The sequence below is a fragment of the Pieris brassicae genome, chromosome 11, assembly GCF_905147105.1.
Source record: "Pieris brassicae chromosome 11, ilPieBrab1.1, whole genome shotgun sequence".
Taxonomy (NCBI): domain Eukaryota; kingdom Metazoa; phylum Arthropoda; class Insecta; order Lepidoptera; family Pieridae; genus Pieris; species Pieris brassicae.
In genome coordinates this window covers 2460178-2479710 of record NC_059675.1, presented here as the reverse complement: position 1 = coordinate 2479710, position 19533 = coordinate 2460178, and the positions used below count along the sequence as shown (strand labels likewise).

Genomic DNA, 19533 nt, shown 5'->3' with positions numbered 1-19533 from the left:
CACATTATGCCATGACGCGGATGTTAAATACCTGCATAGTTAGTTCCGCAAAGAAATATTTGACATTTACAAATTCAAAGCAATGTCCACTTTGAAATTCGATACGTATACAAAAAAAAATACATAGGTAAAATAATTCCGTGCACGCAGAGACACAATTTTTTAACAGGTGTGGTAACAAAAAATTTGCCAAATATTTTTTTTCCAATGAAATTACCATACACATTTCTTAATTAAAGTTCGATTTGGTGATACAATGCTGTCAAATTAAGAGAGAAAGTGGCTTCTTTGATTGGTTTAATTAATAAACATAAATGGAAAATCTGCCAATTTCCTAAACAAGAGCACCAAATTTTGATGCACGTGAAAGTTAATTGAGAAATGACGTAAAGTAATTAAAACGTGTTGTTAACTAATGGTAGCAAGGATAGTCTCTACTAGTATATTATTTAGTTAACGTACTAAAGTATAAGGTATAACTGCTTAGCGATATTTTTTCGGGTTAGGTTACTAGCAAAAACTATGTAGGACTATATATAAAGTTCTATTTGCTTTATCTAACGTTTTGGGTCAAAATTGACACTTGGATACCAGATTGTGTACACACATTAGTATTTACTTTTATGTTCTTATGAGATAAACCAAGACCCTCTAGAAAATTTTCCCAAAATGCCAATAACGTAATTACAGGTTGAACAATCATCACGAGGACTGAAAGCTTTTTAAGATGGCAGATTTCTTTCTTGTCGAACCCAACTATTTTAACATATATAATAAAATTGATTTTACATTGATAGATATAATTATTGAATAAAACAACAATCCGAACATATGTTTGTAATAGCGCCATCTTACGATTACTTAATTAACTAAGTAAATTCCGATTACAGTGTAACTTCTTGATTTGAGGTGTAATTAACAAAGTGACATTTGAAGTTCGACATTACTAAAATAATCCCGCTCAATCAAAAGTTTTTTACTTCCAATAAACAAAGTTCAACAGCTGATAGGAACAGGTCAAACTGTAAATACAGTGTTTTTCAATGTCGTGAAACACTATTTGTTGCAATAAAAAAACGAATTTAAAAATTAATAATCCATTTGCATTATTGTTTTCAATTAAATAGTGGCTGGAGAAAAAATGGTTGGAGTTTAAAATTGCTTAAACATGCAAGGGATGTGTTGATAACCTCAAAAAGTAAACAAACAATACATACAAGGTAACTTATAATTTTATATTTTTACTTTTAAAGTATATATATTTTGTGAACAGTACATTTCCACTTTTGAGGTCATAGATCAGAGTTTAAGTTGTGCTAGTTTGTAAGTATCAGCTTCCTTATTTCTAGATATGGCTGGATTCAATGATAATGATAGTACCTAATTATATATTTTATTTTGTTTGTAACTAGATATTACTAGATTTATCACATGCTTAACTACAAATAAGTGTATAAACAAGATTTGTAGATTAGTTTAACTTAGAAATTGCTTATGAGTTTACTAGTAGGCAAAAACATAAAATTATTGTGGTTCCAAGATGCTGGTATGTTATAATATTGTATTAATTTTAATCTAGATTTAAGAAGCAATGAAGTTAGCTTTAGGAAATTGTATATAACAATGGAGGGAAGTAATATTTTCTCAATGTTTAATTAGCAAATCAGAATAAAAAAAACTACTAAAATTTACAAATATAAAGATATCTTTGAAAATAAGCAATCTGATTATGATTGTTCTTTCCTGGAACAAATTTCTTATTATGTTAATTCCTTATTAGATATTGAATATTTTTTTTTGATGTTATTGTGTTAATACTAATATGTTTTTTAATTTGGCAATTGAAAATTTGTGTAAAATAACAATTAAAAAGTAAACTTATACTATTTTGAATCCCCATGGTGTGCTAAACAAAAACATATCATTGATATATAAGTAGGTCTGTGCCTTATATAAAAGTAAATAATGGTTTAACCATGAATCAAAACAAAAACATCGATCCCATAGGGCCTAACTCCATTTTTTTGTTAAAGTGAGATTTTATATGCTAAGAGCACAAATTGAAGTTCTCAAACAGTTTCTGTGCAGTGCAGTTATGAGAGAGAAAAATGAAAATAATAACTCGGTCAACATAATGCTTTATACAACATGTACTTCGCCATGGACACATACCACATTTGTTTCTATTTATCATCAAACTTAAGGCTTAGTCAGGCTAATTCACATCAGAGTTCGCAGTTGTAAATACGAATTCATTTTAAATAGTTAACGAGGACATTGCGACACTTACCTAAACAATTAACGCATCAAATAGTTAAAACACGACAATGCAGTCGGTATTGACTTCTTTTTCTTCACACTGGCCAAACGATACCCAGGCATATCCGTTTGACAGTTGAATAACAGTCACATTCACTAACACTGCATTCCCACAAATAAGTTTCCTAGAAGACTGATCAATGAGAGCCTAAAGCAGAATAGCAACTTCTGAAACGGGACTGCGTATAGGAGCGAAAGAAACGAACTCTTAGCATTGACTGGACTGCTCATTGGCCTTACAGGATACGGTCCATTAGGCGACCATTATTGTATTGTCGTGGGTTATAGTGTTCATCTCCTTGTATATACTGTTTTTTTTTGTTCAAATTTGGGTGACAAGATATAGGACACGAAAACGCAATGATGGCAATATGAGATTTTGTTGATCTTTAATCACCGGTCGGTACGTAATGTTGTGTACGTTATCTTTGCGCGAATGAATGATTAGTCTATGATTTTGTCGAAAAAGGTTTAAATGAAGGAACCTCTATGGTGAACATTAATGTCACGGGACCGGATTATATTACTCACGCTCGTTTGTTCAATTGGACAGTTAAGTAGCGAAGCAGTAGCCGGTCATTTCCGCCGTTGTTTCACACAGGAACCAAGGGAATATCTCAATGATAGTTTGGGAAGGGAAGAGTATAGTTAGTGTTCTTAATGTGATGTTGAGAATATTTTAAAATGTGTTTGGGGTAAAAAACTATATTATAACTTGATTGGTAGAGGTCAAAAGGTTGACCACGACAATGTACAATTATCGTTTCTCTAGAGTTCACTGTAATTAATCTGTAAATCTTCATATTGCATAATTATGAGTACGTTGTATTAATTCTACATACCTACATTATTTTCTTTTTAAACGTAAATACGGCAGTCGTTTTGTGGGTAATTTTTCGTGGTTTTTTTTTAAATTTTACTCGGTGAAAAACTTATTCTTATCGATCAACAATCTTGTAACCTAAACCTCCATAAAACCACAATTCAATGACTCTAACCAAACATAAATAGCATAATCGCCAAGGAATTAGAATCGGATGTATGGAACCTTTTGTAGGAAATTCAAGGCACTTTAATAATACTAAGGCTAAGAGTTACTGTAATAGTAGATTATCGCTGTCGCAGCCAACTAGCTTAATTAGCCGTTCAGTCAACAGCCTAGCCTCTTTACTAAACAGCGCCGTTTAACTAGCGACCTGAAAGATATTCAGCCGTAGCGTTTGTTACAACATTTAATATACTGGCTGGCTAATGCTTAGTCCATTCGTACGACCATGTTATCGAAATAAAAAAGCTGAAATATCTGACATAGGATTTTTTTTATTTAATATATTAAAAATGTTATATTATATGTTCTTACACTAAATCTTAGTGTCACTGCAGTGTCACACATGAAAGGGTTCATACTATTTTTCATAAAACTTTGGTAAATATCATCAAAATTGTTGTTTGCCGATATTGACAGTTTGGTGTTGGTGGCAGAAAGTGGAACTAAATCGAAATGAAAAGGATAGGCAAGTAATATAACGTCATCGATCTAAGTCATTTGCCTAGCTGTTTGATCAAATGGCTGGACATCATTCAGGCTGCTAGTTGAAGGTTGCTGTTTAGTAAAGAGAATAGACTTGATTGAACGGCTAATTAAGCTAGTTGGCTACGACATAGCTATTATAAGGGTATTTACGCTAAGTAGGAACTTGTACTAATTATTCCACAGTTAGGAAGTATATCCGATCGTTTATTTCCGTATTATCAATTGTGAACAAATTGTTAGTGGCATAAGAATTACTGTAACCTGCTTAATACTTATTATTCTTGTCTCAATAACAATATTTGAATCCATAGACCTCTAGACACACACCCCTTGGTGCAAGGACAAAATTGCATATAAGTACATGTATATGTAATCTGTATTAAACGAAAATGGATCGCAGAATTTGTCAAGCGCAAAACTTGAAGACGGCTGGATGAATTCGAATATTTTTATTTTTATTTATTCCTTGATCTCTGAGGAAGATTTATTGAGAAAAATTCCACAGAAAATCATAAAAAGGTAGAACGCAGTTCACGAGGACAGTCGATGGTTAATAAATATATGTAATTAAAAATTAATGCCATCACGATACAAAATTCGAATTTTGAAATATTTTTTTATTTCTAATAGTATTTTTTCAATTTTAATTTATCTATAGCCCATTATCTCGCGTTAGACATGTGGTAAGATTTAGCACATTTATATAAAAACTATCATCAAATCATTCTATAACTAGTTATACTTGTAGGTCACCTCGATACTTTCGGCTTAGATTAGAAATATCAGCTGTCTAATAACATGTCGGGAAGCATGTCTTATTACTCTCGTTTTTATCTTATAAAATATTATATACTGAGATATTCGAAAATATAGTATCAAGATAGTGTCCAGTTTGGTACTAATTATTTTATTTAATTAGAAATGTATTTAGTATTACAGCACCACAAAACTTTAAACAACACATTAAACTCGTTATTAATTTCGAAGACAGTTCTCAACCTTCGATAGCTCAGTTGGTAGAGCGGTGGACTGTAGCGTTATACGAAGTCATCCATAGGTCGCTGGTTCAAATCCGGCTCGAAGGAAATTTACTTTTTAAAATTTTTCAATTACGCCGTTGTTGTTGTATGTAATTTTTTTAAATAAACCCTCGTAACCAAATGAACACACAGCAGCACAGAATAGCCTTTTACTTTTACAATAGAAATATATGATTGTCTTTTGTTAAAGCACACTGAATAGTACGCGAAACGTCGGAAAAAAAAATTAAAATATGTAAATAACTATAAGTTTTAAAAATAACATAGCTTTAATCCGTTCAAAAAGTGTTTTACTTAAAAATATATGATTTTGTCGGAAAGGTTATTTAATAAGATATTTTTTTTTATATTTATGAAAACTTTTCGGATTTTAAACTTATAAAGGAATAAAAAAAATAAAAACTCATTGTTTCCGCCCGGGATCGAACCGGGGACCTTGTGCGTGTGAAGCACACGTGATAACCGCTACACTACGGAAACTTGAGAGAGTATGGCAAAATTTCTATTCACTTATTACACGGATCAACTTGATTACATAGTATAATATATTATTTGTATTAGTAACATGCTTCTAGTATGTATTATTCTATAAATAATAATAATCCGATTATAAGTTTTGACAACAAGGTGTGTGCCTTTCGTTCCATAGAATAGAAAACTTATTAATCAGGTTCAACGCATTATTCTACTTGCCCAAATGAGCCGCGTGTGTTATTTTGTATCAATTTTATAAACTTTAATAATGTAATAACATTGTGATACGTTTAATAATAATCGCGATAATTTTAAACCCACTCCAGGTTAAGTTTACCATATTCTGTCGTAATTTTCGTATAAATAAAAACTCACCTTCACGGTGATATAAAAACTGCGATGAAGTGCGTCGGCAGGCGACGCAAAGCAAACTTTGGTGAATTTCTATCATCCTATCTTTTATACTAGAACAAATTACACTCTCATTGACCACCCGCTGAATAAGCCTCATTACATCCCGACCCGAGGGTGTGGTTATAGCATAATTTGTAATAACGTTCATATTCACGCTATTTGTATATTTTTCCTTGTTATTTTCTGTTATAAAAATTTGTTGTTGGCTACAATAATCATTCTTGTCAGCAAAAGTAAGAAAAGCTCTTAAAAATAGTACATAACCATATTAATTTTTTGTAAGAATCGTCGAAAATGCATTTCGTTTTCAAGCATAGACAATGTGTAAAAAATTATTAATTACTGTTAACGTAATCACCAAATAAGAAAATCAAAGCCTCCCCCTCCCCTCTATAGTGCTTACGTAATACTTGAACGGGGGTAACTTTTGATTGTCTATAACACGAAACTCCAGCGCGATTCAGGATTCACAAACTTTAAAATATAATTGTATAATAAAAATGTAGAGATTGGGATTTTTATGAGCTTTTTGGTGCTTTAAGTTACCCTTTGAATGTCACTCAAAAGATATGATGGGGTATAATTTAAAAAGTTGATATATTTATTTGTATTCGTGTTAGATACATTTCTTTTAGTAAATATTTAGAATGATATTGGGGATAAAGCAGGAATTACTTAACTACGTTTTCTTTAGTAAAACCGACCCCAAACTATATTATGTATAGTTTATACAAAAAACTATATTCGGCTTTGAAAAGACACATACGACATATATTTTTGACGGTATTAGAGTTCTTTGTTAGTCAAAAGTGAAATCGCTATTGAAGTTAAGTGGTAACACTACTAGTGTCACCACTCAACTTCAATAGTTCGCGTTTAAAATCAACGAACTTAGCAGAACGAGGAAAATTATTTATAACTTGATAATCTGTAAGTCTTAAAATAGATATGTTTATAGTAGCCACCAGAGCTAATCTTAAATTATCGTCTATAAATACGCTCACATCTCAATTTAAAACAGATTAAATTTACGCTTTATTTAGCTTTCGCTAGAAAAATATTTTCTAGTATACACAGAATAGGATTATATTATAACTTGATAGTTAGTGATAGTTTTGACAACAATTATAAATGTCTTAACTGTTTTTTTTTTCTTGCTTATGGCTTTTATATATGCCAACTGGGCACAAGGTACTTCGCCAGTGTTCGTGTAGATGGAGAAGACACGAAGGAGATTGATCGGTAAAAATAATAATTAAGTTAATTTTGAATATGCACAAAAAAAATTGTTGAAATTCGATCTTAACTATTCTTGTAAGACATTATGATTATTAATATGACATTTCCATGCCAATTTTAATTTCGGTGATTATGCGGTAATTTTTAAATAATTGTTTTTTTTAATGTACTCGCCACTATAAATAGTTATAAGGTAAGGGCTTCTTGCGTTTTAATAGATATATGTATTATATTTTTATTAAAAGTTGAAAGTTAATACCCGCAGCTGAGTTTCAGTATCGGACGTCAAGGCAAAATACAAAATACCAACCGTATTACCTCGACGTCCGTCGTTCCACCAACAACCGTTCTCTAAGGCAGTTTTTGCTGCAACCAGCTGCCCACTGAAGTATTTCCGAACCAATTCGACTTAGGGTCCTTCAAGAAAAGAGCGTACCAATTGTTGAAAGGACGTCAACGCACTTGCGAGCCCTCAATGTGAGTGTCCATGGGCGGCGGTATCGCTTAACTTCAGGTGAGCCTCTTGCCCGTTTGCCTGCTATTACATAAAAATAAAAAGTTGTGAACATAAATATTTACAGATCAAAATGGGGGTTGAAGGTGTGATGGTGACATACAATTACTCTGACGATGGTGAACTTGCAAATATCCTGACCGTCGCCGCCTCAGGGATCAAATACTCCAATCGTTGGGTGCTCACACACGGCTCCATATTATCACCACTAAAACAGGCGAAGATCATCAAGGATGCTCGCGGAAAGCCTATTTTAAGTGACGACTTCTACAACCAGTTACCAGAAATGTATGTAACGTGTGAAAAGGATGGCAAGATGAGTAATGTGTATGAGGGAGTGGAGAAACTGAGCAGAGAACGAAATTGTGATAATACGGACTTTGAGCATACGAGCTATCAAGCCAGAGTCATGACTGGAAGGTAAGGCTATACAGTCGCATTGTATTTATTTATTTAACTTCACTACATTATATACTTATAATGCTATATGTACAGTATATACAAGCTATCTTTTCTAAAATACATAACAATACTAACTTAATTTATTTAAAAAAAGCAAGCAACAAGCAACCAAAAGACATCGCTCGAATGTGATAAGCCCGCCAGTTGCCCTTTTTATTTATTTATGCCAATTGTATTATATTTCTGTATGCAGTGAAGTGTTAATAAATAAAGGAGAGAAAAAAACAATGGCGCTACAACCTTTTTAGGTCTGGGCCTCAGATTTCTATATCTGTTTCATGATCATTTGTTAAACTATTAGGCAAGTAGCCTTATGTGCCTGACGCAAGCCCTCGACTTGGGTCTAAGGCAAGCCGGTTTCCTCACGATGTTTTCCTTAATCATTCGAGCTAATGTTAAAAGCGCACATAGAAAGAAAGTTCATTGGTGCACAGCCGGGGTCGAACCTACGATCTCATGGATGAGAGTCGCGTGCTAAAGCCACTAGGTCAATACTGCTCAATAAATAAATAATAAAAATATCACAATTCCAATTTTAGATTTTACTTAACAATAAGCAAGAAACTACTAGCGAAATAGCGGATTAGGTATCTAATAGGCACCTTACAACGGTTTTTTTTTTAAATTTATAAGCTCACTACCGAATATATCAATCAATAAGTTGTGTTTATTCTGTATTCGCGAAGAATTCGAATGACAGGTGCCTGAACTACTAGGTTGGTTTTTGCAGACGGTATTTGGAAAGTTCTGCTGATTACGAACCTTGAGATGTAAGGAACGCCAATGTTAGTCTTGTAACAGATTACTGTGTTTACGCTGTGATAGAATGAAAAAAAAATACTTTAGTTAAAACAATAAGACTGCTTCCAATTGTATACAGTGAAACCTGGTTAAGTGGGACCTGGATAAATCAGATATCTCTATTATTTAGAGTTGCAACGAAGTCCCGGTTCTTTTTCATTAAACTACCTTTGTTAATGGGACTTTTTGAACCTGGTTAAATAAGATTTGAATTCTAAGACTTTTTCGATGTTTACCTCTATAATTGAGACTCTGTAGCTCAATTACCTGTATAAGTATCAGGTTTCAACACGTTTTGACGTGTTTGTTCACATACATTTCTCGTCGTCTTTCGCGCATGCTTTGATTGTCAGTACTACATATCTCATGTTTTGCTAGCAACTAGCAATCAAACAAACATAACCGATTACTTTAAGTCATAAGCTTTACCGTATTTTTTTTTCGACGCAATACATTATGTATGTACATTCATACCTACATTAAATTCATAACATCAAAAGAACGCATTTTTATTAACCTTTCCACCTTTATAAATGGAATAACGGCACATTTCGACCTCTGTAAATGAGACAACTATAAATTTAAACCTGTTTAATTGGAAAACTGGATTATAAACCCTCAATAATTGGAACATATGGCTTGGTCCCTTCAGATCCCAATTAACCAGGTTTCACTGTGATATTATTTTTTCGGATTCCCAGTCTACCTTATTTGAGGTGCGTGAATAGATGTGCTCTTTGATTACTTAAATATAAAAAAAATATTCATAACCATTTCTAATTAACAACGCTGACATTTAATAACTATTGAAAATCATTAAGCAATGAAACATTTTACAAGTTGTTCAGTAACTGAACGTGGGTGTCTAAAATTAGGACTTAATTTCAGAATATGTCATGTATGGCAGTGTCCAGTGCTGGACAGGTGTGTGGATGACATCCTTTACAGCTGGACAATAGGACATCGAGACGGAGACGTTGAAAAACAGACTCAATTGGGCAAAGCTCTGCTCTCAGTCTTCGTTCTTATCGATTTGGAGAGTGATACCGCAGGTAACTTAATATAGCAGGTGTATGTTTTTCAACTGTATGCTTTCAATATTAAGCCGTAGATGGTCTAACCCTAGAAACTGTATAAAAAATATTTTTTGTTTGCCATCATTGCCACTAGCTACACATTGCATACTAATTTTTTTTCAACAGGGTCCGATAGTTAGATGTACTGAGGGATCCAACACGGCTGTGGTTGTGGGTACTTAAAATTTTTTAACGCCATGGCTATGAAACTATCATCTTGCTATATATATATAAGCTATAGATAGCTCCCGTGTAATTAAAGGAAAGGTGTTAAGATTTTTTAGGCAACGCGCCTTTTTAGTGTGGAAGAGTAATTCCAAATAGGACCATCAGTTTGAACATAAAAACTTTTTTGAGTGAAAATACTTTTTTTAAGTGACAGATTGTTAAATACAATTCGGTAATTCATGCATCAACACAACAAACTAAAAAAGACAACTTATTTCTTCTCTTTGTTGTGAACATTGCACGTTTTCTTCATCTCTGAAAATTACAAAAATAATCAAGGTGCGCACACGCAATTAGCATTTTCATAAATAAAAATAAATACTTGAATACAAATGACGATTCATTCGATCGCCTTATCTATTTTTTCCGTACTGAGATTAACTTGAGAGGAATTGATAAATATTAGCAAAGTTAAAAAAACGGAAGAGTTTGTTGGAGGTCTTCACTCCGCCAGAGGTCGTGTGCTAATAATAAATACAATAATAGCATATATGTTATGTATGCATATATATACGTAACGTATAGGCTATTTTTTATTGTTAATACTCTATGACATAATTAACGCTATATCTTCTTAATATATATCAATCAATCAATCAAGATATCTTTATTCATATGAGTAAACGTGTACACTTATGAACGTCAAGAAAAACAAATTAAATTAACTGTAAATTTACATTTACAACCAGTTCGCAAGTCAAGGGCGTAGAGCGGGTAAGAAGAACTGGCAATAAACTTTCCGCCACTCTTTTCAATCGCCAAGTTTTTAATACAAATTGTTTGAACTGGAGCAAATCAATCCCAAGGATTAGGATCATTTAGGTATTCGTCACATTTATAAAGGGATTTATTAATTAATTTGCTTTTAACAAGGGCTTTGAATTTATTAAGTGACAGTTCTCTAATTTCGCTTGGGAGTTTGTTGTAAAAACGAAATAAATCTCCTGTCACGATGTTTGTCCGCGATGAACTCCTAAACTGCTTAACCGATTTTAAATTAAATTGGCACACCGTGAGCAGTCTGGTCCAACTTAAGAGATAGGATAGCTTAGATCTTTAATTATAGTCGCAATTTTATTTTATTGCAAATTATTCATATAAATAATTAATTGACAGTCACAATTATCTGTTGACTCCAAAATTGGATTGAGTAAGTAATCAATAGATGGCACTGCTATGGTAAACCGACAAACGTGTCATATAAGCTACAATTCAATATCATGATTACCGCGTGTCATTGAGGCTAAAGTTATTAAGCTAATTAAACGAAATACCGTGAAATTCAATTATTTCTACTTTTTTAATTTTTAGTGTCAGCATAGCCAACCACGTGTTACTTAGACCGAAGTGTAAATCAAATTCAAATTATAGTGACGATAATACAGTAAAATTATTCTTTTTTAAGGTTAACTAAAACCACATTAAGGAGAAACTAAGTTCGCGGGGGCAGCTAGACAATATTTATAGTATAGAGTCTACGAGATAAAAAGCAATCGCAAGTATACAAATAAAAAAAAAATTGATTTTCTAACTTTGAACATAGAAAATGTTTCTTTTGTTTTTCAGGCCTACGAACCACTTTTACGTCATGTCTTTGAGAGTGTCGTTTTGATGTCTCTGATTTACCTTCCAAAGGATCCTTATACAGGATATTGTAATTGTTCCTCCAATCACGAATCGTGCGCATATGCCCTGGTGGGCTAGGGAAAAGCGGTACATTATGAATCAAGGCTTCCTTCTTTATGGCCCCCATTGTCCCGAGAATGAGGCCGCCTAGAAGAATCGCGTGATAGTTCCTTAAGTAGGCTGCCAGTATGGGTCCGCAGGCGAAACCACCTGAAATTTTTTGTTCTGTATTTATTTCTGCCCAAATAGTTCTTTAGTGGTCAGTTTTAATCTGAATGTTAGAGCGTTCCAGCTTTAAGTTGATCAAATTTTATACCTAAAGTATTTCTGTGTATGAAACTTTTAAACAAACGCTCCTTTAAATTCCTTTAACAATAAAGTTTGACATAATAAAACATGTCGGAAGAAAGGGAGATGCTGCTCTTTCTCCGACTTCATTGGATCCTCGACTATTGTAATCACTATCCCGAAAGACATTAAGAAGTTGTATACATCTTTAGCGGTGTGAATAACTTTATTAGTTTGAGGTTATGTTGTCATCGTAGACATTTGTAACTACCATACTAAGTGTATAACAACTTCGCCTTTATACACTTTATATACTTGGTCAGTTTACCTGCAAAGTAGTTTAAATGGTCATCCTCTTGTCTAAACTGAAGCATACCGTTAGAAACTGCTGCGAATGTCGCGCCCATGGCCATTAGCGGTCCGGCGTGGTATATATATCTATAAACATTATAATGGTAGCCTATAAATACAAAGTGTTCCTATAAAATGTAAAACCTTGTCTCTGTATAAAAACTTTACCAACTTGATTAATATTTCGTACTGTGTATTGTACAAGTAATTTATCAAATGGCACTTAACTTCTTAACAGTTGCTGTTAACAACTTTTTATTAAAACAGATTAAAAGAGAATCTTTAAGTTATCAATGTGTAGGTTATTAGTTAACGTGTCCTGACAAGGACAGTTGTTCAACGTTTTCGTCAAGAAACAATAATATGTTCTGAAAAGAACCGTTTATAAACTCTACATATTACCGTTGATGTTTTACGACAACGATGACAACGTGCTCTTGTTAGAACACATCAGTTTCATTACGACACGTAAACTAATTACCTACAAATGTTATATTTGCTATTCGTTAAACCATAGACACCATAGACATAGATACCATAGTCTATCGTAGAAAATTAATACTGGTAATTTTATTATTTAAAAAAAAATAGAGGGCAAACATCAGAACACCTGATGTTGAGTGATACCGCCGCCCATACACTCTCATTGACAGAGGGCTCTTAGTCCGGTCATTTTAGACAATTGAAATAAAGAAAATTCCGACAGAGCCAAATCTTCGTAGAGACCTTAGGTTTACCACAAGGAATAAAGTGTCAAAAGTCCCCATCAGTCCCATGTGAGCTTAGGGACTTATTCGGGGCCCAAGGTAAAAATTTTAGGTTTTTTGGAATTTTCTCGAAAACGGTAAGTTTTATCGAAAAAGTACCTCAGAGCAAAGTTGTAGATCTTAAAATTCTCTATAAAAATGGTCCCTATCACTATTTTTATGTCTAAAATGACCGGACTATCTCGTGCATTTGGCGTTTAAGGAACTAGCACGCTACTTTCTTAAAAGACACTAAGTCGAATTGGTTTAGAAATAATTCAGTGTGTAGCTTCCACATAGTTGTAGTGCACCGCAAAAACTGCCTCAAATAACGCTTAGTTGTCGAACTGCGGACGCTGGGGTGATAAGATTATATATAAAGAATGATATACTGCTAGGCATCGCATAAATAAAGAAAATTGCTAGAACAATACATCTGTAATCTGTGGACAATCATACCTAACTATAAATTTTGGTCTAATAAATTTACCGTTTTATAATGGGCCCAACGCTGACCGCATGAGAGTAGAGCAGAATGTCTTTAGTAGCAATTAGTACACCAACTATTGCACCCAAACGGGACGCTGCTAGGATCTAAAAAAATTGCAGCCAGAATTAGTAAGAATCAATTTGTAAAAAATTGGTAGACAAAACATGGAAATATATTGAACGAAATAATATATGTCTCTGTAAACAACTTTCTGATTCACTTAAAAAAAATTCACATTTCTACAAGAATCCAATCTAGTTTAATACATAAAACAATACACTACAATTAAAATTTATTCATTTAGGTAAACAAGTAGTTATGTACGTCAACAGAAAATATGTTAAATCGATTCTAAATTTACATTTACTACCAGTTCGCAAGTCAAGGGCGTAGAGCAGACAAGAAAAACTGGCAAGAAACTCTCCGTCATTTATTTAAATCGCCAAGTTAAGAATCATACAAATGATTTGAACTGGAGCAAATGAATCCCATTGATTAATTTTCTCTTTCTCGCTCTATTGATTAATTTATGTTTTACGAGAGCTTTAAATTTTTTTAGTGATAATTCTTTAATTTCGCTTAGACCAGATATAAGGTAAAGTCATTAAAACATCACATTTAATACATATCGCCAAACCACATCCACATTATACAAGAAACAATTGCTCATAAAATTACGAAATATACAGTTCTTAAAATATCAACTAAAAGAATGTGGTCCCTTATATCAATAGTCCATATCATTCCGTCCACCACCGGAACAATCTCAAAATAGTTATACAAAAGTTATCAAACTGTTAAACGTCCCGAAATCCATTTATATCAAAAGGCAGTAATATTGAATAAGACAAAAATTACCCGCAAAATTTTATAAGTTAAAAAATTTATCTGTCTATCAGGATCTTAAATAAATTCTGAGCAAAGTAATTAATAAATTGTTTATTTCCAAATAAAGTTGGACATTTAGATTGATTAATTACAAAAAATATGCCGGCTTGGCAATCGCATATGTCATATAAAAATAGGCATGCAAAGATGGAATTACATAATTCGTGACCTAGTGGGACTGGCATGCAACCCTACCTTTTTAGGAACATCACAACCATCCGGCGTGTCATAGTAACTGTAGTAGTTTTTAGTTGCTTGTGCTTTTAATAATGCTTTTTGACTTTGTGGCGTTTTCCCTTGAGTATTACAGTCGCAAGACATTTTTTTGTAACATTTAAGAAAAACAAAGAGTATATAGCCACATAGGTTTTTGACGTAAAAACAAAAATAGTAAAAAGGTTAACTCAATATTTTGTTATATAGTTTATTATTATATTGCAAATTGCTTAAATATGTACTTCAATGCGAATGAGTATTTTCTATTTATTAATATAAAACACTTACGAAAATCTTAAGTTTTATTTGTTTATTTATTTCGTAATGCTAATGTTAACAAAAATTATATATTAGAAACAATTACACTAAAAATATAACCAAAGATGGATTACATAATATTTACAAAAATGTACAAATTTTTACAAAAGGGAAAAACAATAAAAAATATTTAATACATATAACTAAAAGTAAGGGTATGTATGTGAGGTATGCTCATAATGCAAATGATCTAAGGTTTTACGAACTGTGGCCGATACTGTGTCAATAAACATTGTACAATTCGGACATACGTAATCCATCTTACGCCCTTGCATTTACGAAAAATGACTAAATGATTACACTAATAAATTAGTACAATATTGTAATTTCTTAATACATTATTTTCAGGGCTAAAGACACTTCGGCCATTATCAGAACTGCTAGATATGGTCAAACCACCTCCAGAGCGTGGAAGCAATATACAAGTACATTCTACGCCTTTTGGATGTGAGGTTTGTTCATCGAAATATTCCCATTCATCTCCCGAGATAAAATCTTTTGCTTTCGGACAGGATTTCTTCGAATCCTCTCCCCTACTGCTTTAACTACCTTTCTCCTACAAACACTACATGGCCAGATCTTTTTCTGTCACAAACAGAGGAGGTCTTGTTGTACCTATTAATAGCCCGGTACAAAACATTTTCCTAATACCAACCGTATGAAGAGTTTTAAAAATTGCATTTGGCTCCATACCTACTTAGTGTAATCACAGGGATTCGGTTCGCTTTATAACCACACTCCATTTTAATATCGCAAAATATTGTACAATGTATTGGCGCCAAAATGAGAAAACTCAATGAGCAATCATTTAACAATGACAGATTCCAAATTCAAATGTAATATTTTGGTTATTTTTCGTATATATATATATATCTTTTGACTTTCTAGGTTTTCCTGAATGCAGTGACGCGAGGTTCTGTATGTGGAGTTGTGGGGAAAAGGCCCTCCCTACTTTTGACTGATGCTGCTACAGCACTTGGCTCGGAAGGTGGACCTGTGTACACAGAAGGTCCGACGTAAGTAATACACTATTTGTATATTGACTGAAACACAAATTTTAATTTATAAACTGACCTGACGTTTCATTGTACACTTTTTACAAAAAAAAAATGTATTTATTCATTATGTGTAAGATTTGGGAACGTTTTGGTAATTAACAATTTTTATTTTTGAATTACAATTTTGCAATTTGTGAGTGTGAGTGAATGAGTGAGTGTAATATATAATATAAAAATGAATCGCAAAATGTGTTGGTAAGCGCATAACTCTACAACGCCTGGAACAATTGTACCAATTCTTTTTTTTTAACGTTCGTTGAAGACTAAGGTTGGTTTTTACGGCGAGAAAAATTCGAATAATTTCCGGGAAAACCCTAAAACAGCCCTTTTCTTTTTCCCATACAAACGTTTTGTAAATAAAATGTAGAGTCAATTGAACTTTATTGCTATTAAATAAAGTTCATATTAAATTACAAGCACTCACTCAAACAAATCGCGTTAAAAAAAGGATTTAATTTTTGAATTATTAATTTAATATCCCTATCTGAGCAAAATTATTTTAATACATACTAATAGGAAAATATATCAATGACGCACACAATTTTTAATTATTTGTCACTTTTAGGTTCCCACTATTCCTTTAGATTATTTTGCAATCAGGTTTGAACCTTAAGTTCGCCTCTTAGTTTGAAGCCCTCTAGTAGACATCCCAGTCGGGGATTTTTAGTGGGTCGCAGAAGAGTGGCCAAAGTTCGTGGAGGCGAAGATACTTTGGTCACCCGAGCTGAACCTCACACATCGGCCTATCATCAGTTCATGGTTCTGCCATCACCCTCATGAGAATTTTTTGCGCCGACTATAAAATTGGTAGGAACAAAAACTGCCACATTTCAAATCTTTTTGACAGAACGAAGTCTGTGGGGTCCGTTAGTGTGTGAATAAAGCCCAAAACCAAGTGTTGTAGCGGCTTGCTATCTCTATTTTCAGTAAAGAGTTAGTAGGTGCTGTAGTATGCAGTGTGTCGTGGTGGAGAGGAGAATGGGTTGGATTGACCCTGGCCGCACCTTTGCGCTCAATTCTTGCGGCCAAACTGAGAGTTCCTCCAGACAGTGTACCGCGGGCACCCATATCTCCTCATCATAGTCATATACTTGGTGAGATGTTGAAATATTTGTATTAATTTATTTATATGAAAATAGAGCAGTGTTGGCCTAGTGGCTACAGCGTGCGACTCTCATCTCTGAGGTCGTAGGTTCGATCCCCGGCTGTGCACCAATGGATTTTCTTTCTATATGGGCATTTAACATTCGCTCAAACGGTGAAGGAAAATATTTGAGGAAACCGGCTTGCCTTAGACCCAAAAAATCGAGGGCCTACGTGACAGAAGGCTGATCACCTACTTGCCTTTTCGATTTACAAATGATCATGAAACAGATACGGAAATCTGAGGCCCAGACCTAAAAGGGTTGTGGAAAAGGTGAAACGTGGAACAATACAAAACTTTAACATTAAACTAAATTTATATATATGTAAAACAAAAAATTAAAATATGCATAAAAATATTATGTTATAAGAGACCTTCAAAGAAAATACTGTGTGTGTGTATATATATGAGTATTAGTTGTTATGTACATGCACTGTTTTGGAAAAATGAAGAATAAAAAAATTGAATCAATATAAACCAGTTACGCCATAATCAGTAGCAAGAATGCAGTGGTACGGAAGTCCAGAGACTACTTGAAGTTGGTCGATGTTTTAGGATGGAGCTTAACTTATGCTAAAATCGATTAATTATTTCTTAATTAACTATTAATGACATTTGAAATGACATTAATTAGTGATGGAGAGGTTCTTGTAGTCTGTTCTTTCATTTAAACTGGCTGTTAATATTAATATAGTTAATTTTGTTAGCAGTCAAATGTACACGATCCTTTTTTTCTAACTCGCATTTGGCCTTTTGTGGGTCTGAGTCATGTCTGTATTCCTTCACCGTACGAGCATGCGTTAAATGCTCAAATCAGATAGAAACGTTCATTGATGCATAGCGAGGGATCGAAGCTACAACCTCAGGCAGGGATTGGAGTCGCACGCTGAAACCACTGGGCCAACAGTACAGATTAATGAGTTGTAACGAGAACAAAAAATATTTCAGAACAAATAGACCGAGTGACGATATTAGTTCGTTGTGGCAATGCATGGGGCGCGGGCGTATACTTGGGAAGGGGATACGTCATCACCTGCGCACACGTCGTTAAACATGTGCGTATTATAAGATAATATTAATAATACTATAGTGTAATTAATGGTATCAGACAATAAAATCAAAGATTTGAATCCTTTAAAGCTGTCAAAAACCTTACAAAAATCAAATCTGGGCAGAAATTTACAATTTGTATTACTATATACAAATTGTAAACAAAATCACAAAGATCTAAATAAGGTTTACTCAGTATTGCCTTTATATTCTATTCGAAAAAAACTATTTTAAATATCGAGTTTTAGACACAAAACATTTATTTTTGGATTAGTACTAGTGTTATTAATAATAATACAAACATAACATATTCTTTTATTATATATATTTGAAATAATTTTATGCTTTTATAATATATTTACCTAGCAATGAAAACTAAAAAATATTTGGACGAAGAACTTTCATGTTATATTTGATTGAAAATTTTCAGCATGCATCGAGCAAAGTCTCCCTATATTGTCAAGGCGTCAAAGAGACGGCGATAGTTCGGTACAAGACCGCAGACGACAAGGCTTATGACCTGGCTTTGCTCTTCACGAACCCTCAGTGCTGGACGCATTTATTACCCGCTGAGTTTAGCGAAGAACCTGCCACTAAAGGTGCGCTTGCGCAAGCGATAATACAATTTTTTTTATTTTGTATTTTTTAGTGTTAGGATTCAGATCATTTATAGTTTTTTTTTATTATATCTTTGGGATTAAAATATTAGGTTTTTTGCGCAATGAAATTTATTTAAATTGGTAGATGAACGCGTCTCTCTATCATCTCTTCGTCGGTCTAAGCGTCAGCAAGAGAACTGAATCTGTTTCCACCAGTGTCTGTCCAGCGCCTTTGAGAACGAGTCTTTCACTTGATCGGTCCATCTGGTTGGTAAACGACCACGATCAATTTCTCCAAGCTCTCATCCAAACAAAGACATAGACAAGGACATTCTTCAATTTGAGTCTTTGAGTATTTAGAATTTCTGATATTGTTATGATGGTATGTCTTATACAGGGGAATCGGTGTTAGCTGCCGGATATCCGTACTTCAATGAGAACAATCTAGAAGATTTAAAACCGACGGTGACATCCGGCCACGTGAACAACGTGTCGCCTTCCCTGATACAGACATCTTGCTGCGTGCAATCTGGATTTAGGTAAAATCTGAATATTTAAGATTTTTTTTAACTTCTCATGTGACTTTTTGGGTTATTTGACCCCGTTTGAAAAAGATGGAAGGCTTCTATTGAGGAAGCTTTCGTTTGGCGTTAACCGG

At 33.5% G+C, this 19533-nt stretch overlaps 2 protein-coding genes and 2 non-coding genes across 6 annotated transcripts in view; 2 read left to right on the top strand and 2 right to left on the bottom strand.

The window, feature by feature from the left end:
* LOC123716108 (peroxisomal leader peptide-processing protease) overlaps positions 1-19533 on the top strand; it is a 53534-nt gene that overhangs the window by 31750 nt on the left and 2251 nt on the right. Inside the window, exons 1-9 of one of the 3 annotated variants that reach the window (XM_045671668.1) lie at positions 955-1220; positions 7602-7954; positions 9686-9849; positions 15373-15476; positions 15913-16040; positions 17010-17176; positions 18175-18281; positions 18707-18875; positions 19273-19414. In XM_045671668.1, coding sequence (XP_045527624.1) covers positions 7608-7954; positions 9686-9849; positions 15373-15476; positions 15913-16040; positions 17010-17176; positions 18175-18281; positions 18707-18875; positions 19273-19414 — 1328 coding nt within the window. In that variant the 5' untranslated portion in view covers positions 955-1220; positions 7602-7607. Of the gene's footprint in view, positions 1-954; positions 1221-7493; positions 7535-7601; positions 7955-9685; positions 9850-15372; positions 15477-15912; positions 16041-17009; positions 17177-18174; positions 18282-18706; positions 18876-19272; positions 19415-19533 lie in introns of those variants that run through there. The other 2 variants (XM_045671669.1, XM_045671670.1) reach the window with 2 other exon arrangements.
* On the top strand, positions 4852-4938 carry Trnay-gua. The gene is given in 2 exon segments: positions 4852-4888; positions 4903-4938. It is a non-coding gene; the product is annotated as a tRNA-Tyr (tRNA).
* Positions 5301-5373, bottom strand: Trnav-cac. Its single transcript has one exon. It is a non-coding gene; the product is annotated as a tRNA-Val (tRNA).
* Positions 10259-14823, bottom strand: LOC123716109. Its single transcript, XM_045671671.1, has 5 exons — positions 14686-14823; positions 13603-13706; positions 12344-12453; positions 11728-11937; positions 10259-10356 (listed from the first exon to the last, which is right to left on the bottom strand). The coding sequence occupies exons 1-5, from the start codon at positions 14809-14811 to the stop codon at positions 10313-10315; spliced, it is 594 nt and encodes a 197-aa protein (XP_045527627.1). The 5' UTR covers positions 14812-14823; the 3' UTR covers positions 10259-10312.

Excerpts from the sequence above, each read along its gene's own strand:
- LOC123716109 (XM_045671671.1), bottom strand. The coding sequence starts at position 14,811 with ATGTCTTGCGACTGTAATACTCAAGGGAAAACGCCACAAAGTCAAAAA. Across the intron at positions 13,707-14,685 it reads GTTGTGATGTTCCTAAAAAG|ATCCTAGCAGCGTCCCGTTT; the intron begins GTAGGGTTGCAT and ends CAATTTTTTTAG. Across the intron at positions 10,357-11,727 it reads GTATAAGGATCCTTTGGAAG|AGATGAAGAAAACGTGCAAT; the intron begins GTAAATCAGAGA and ends TGTAATTTTCAG.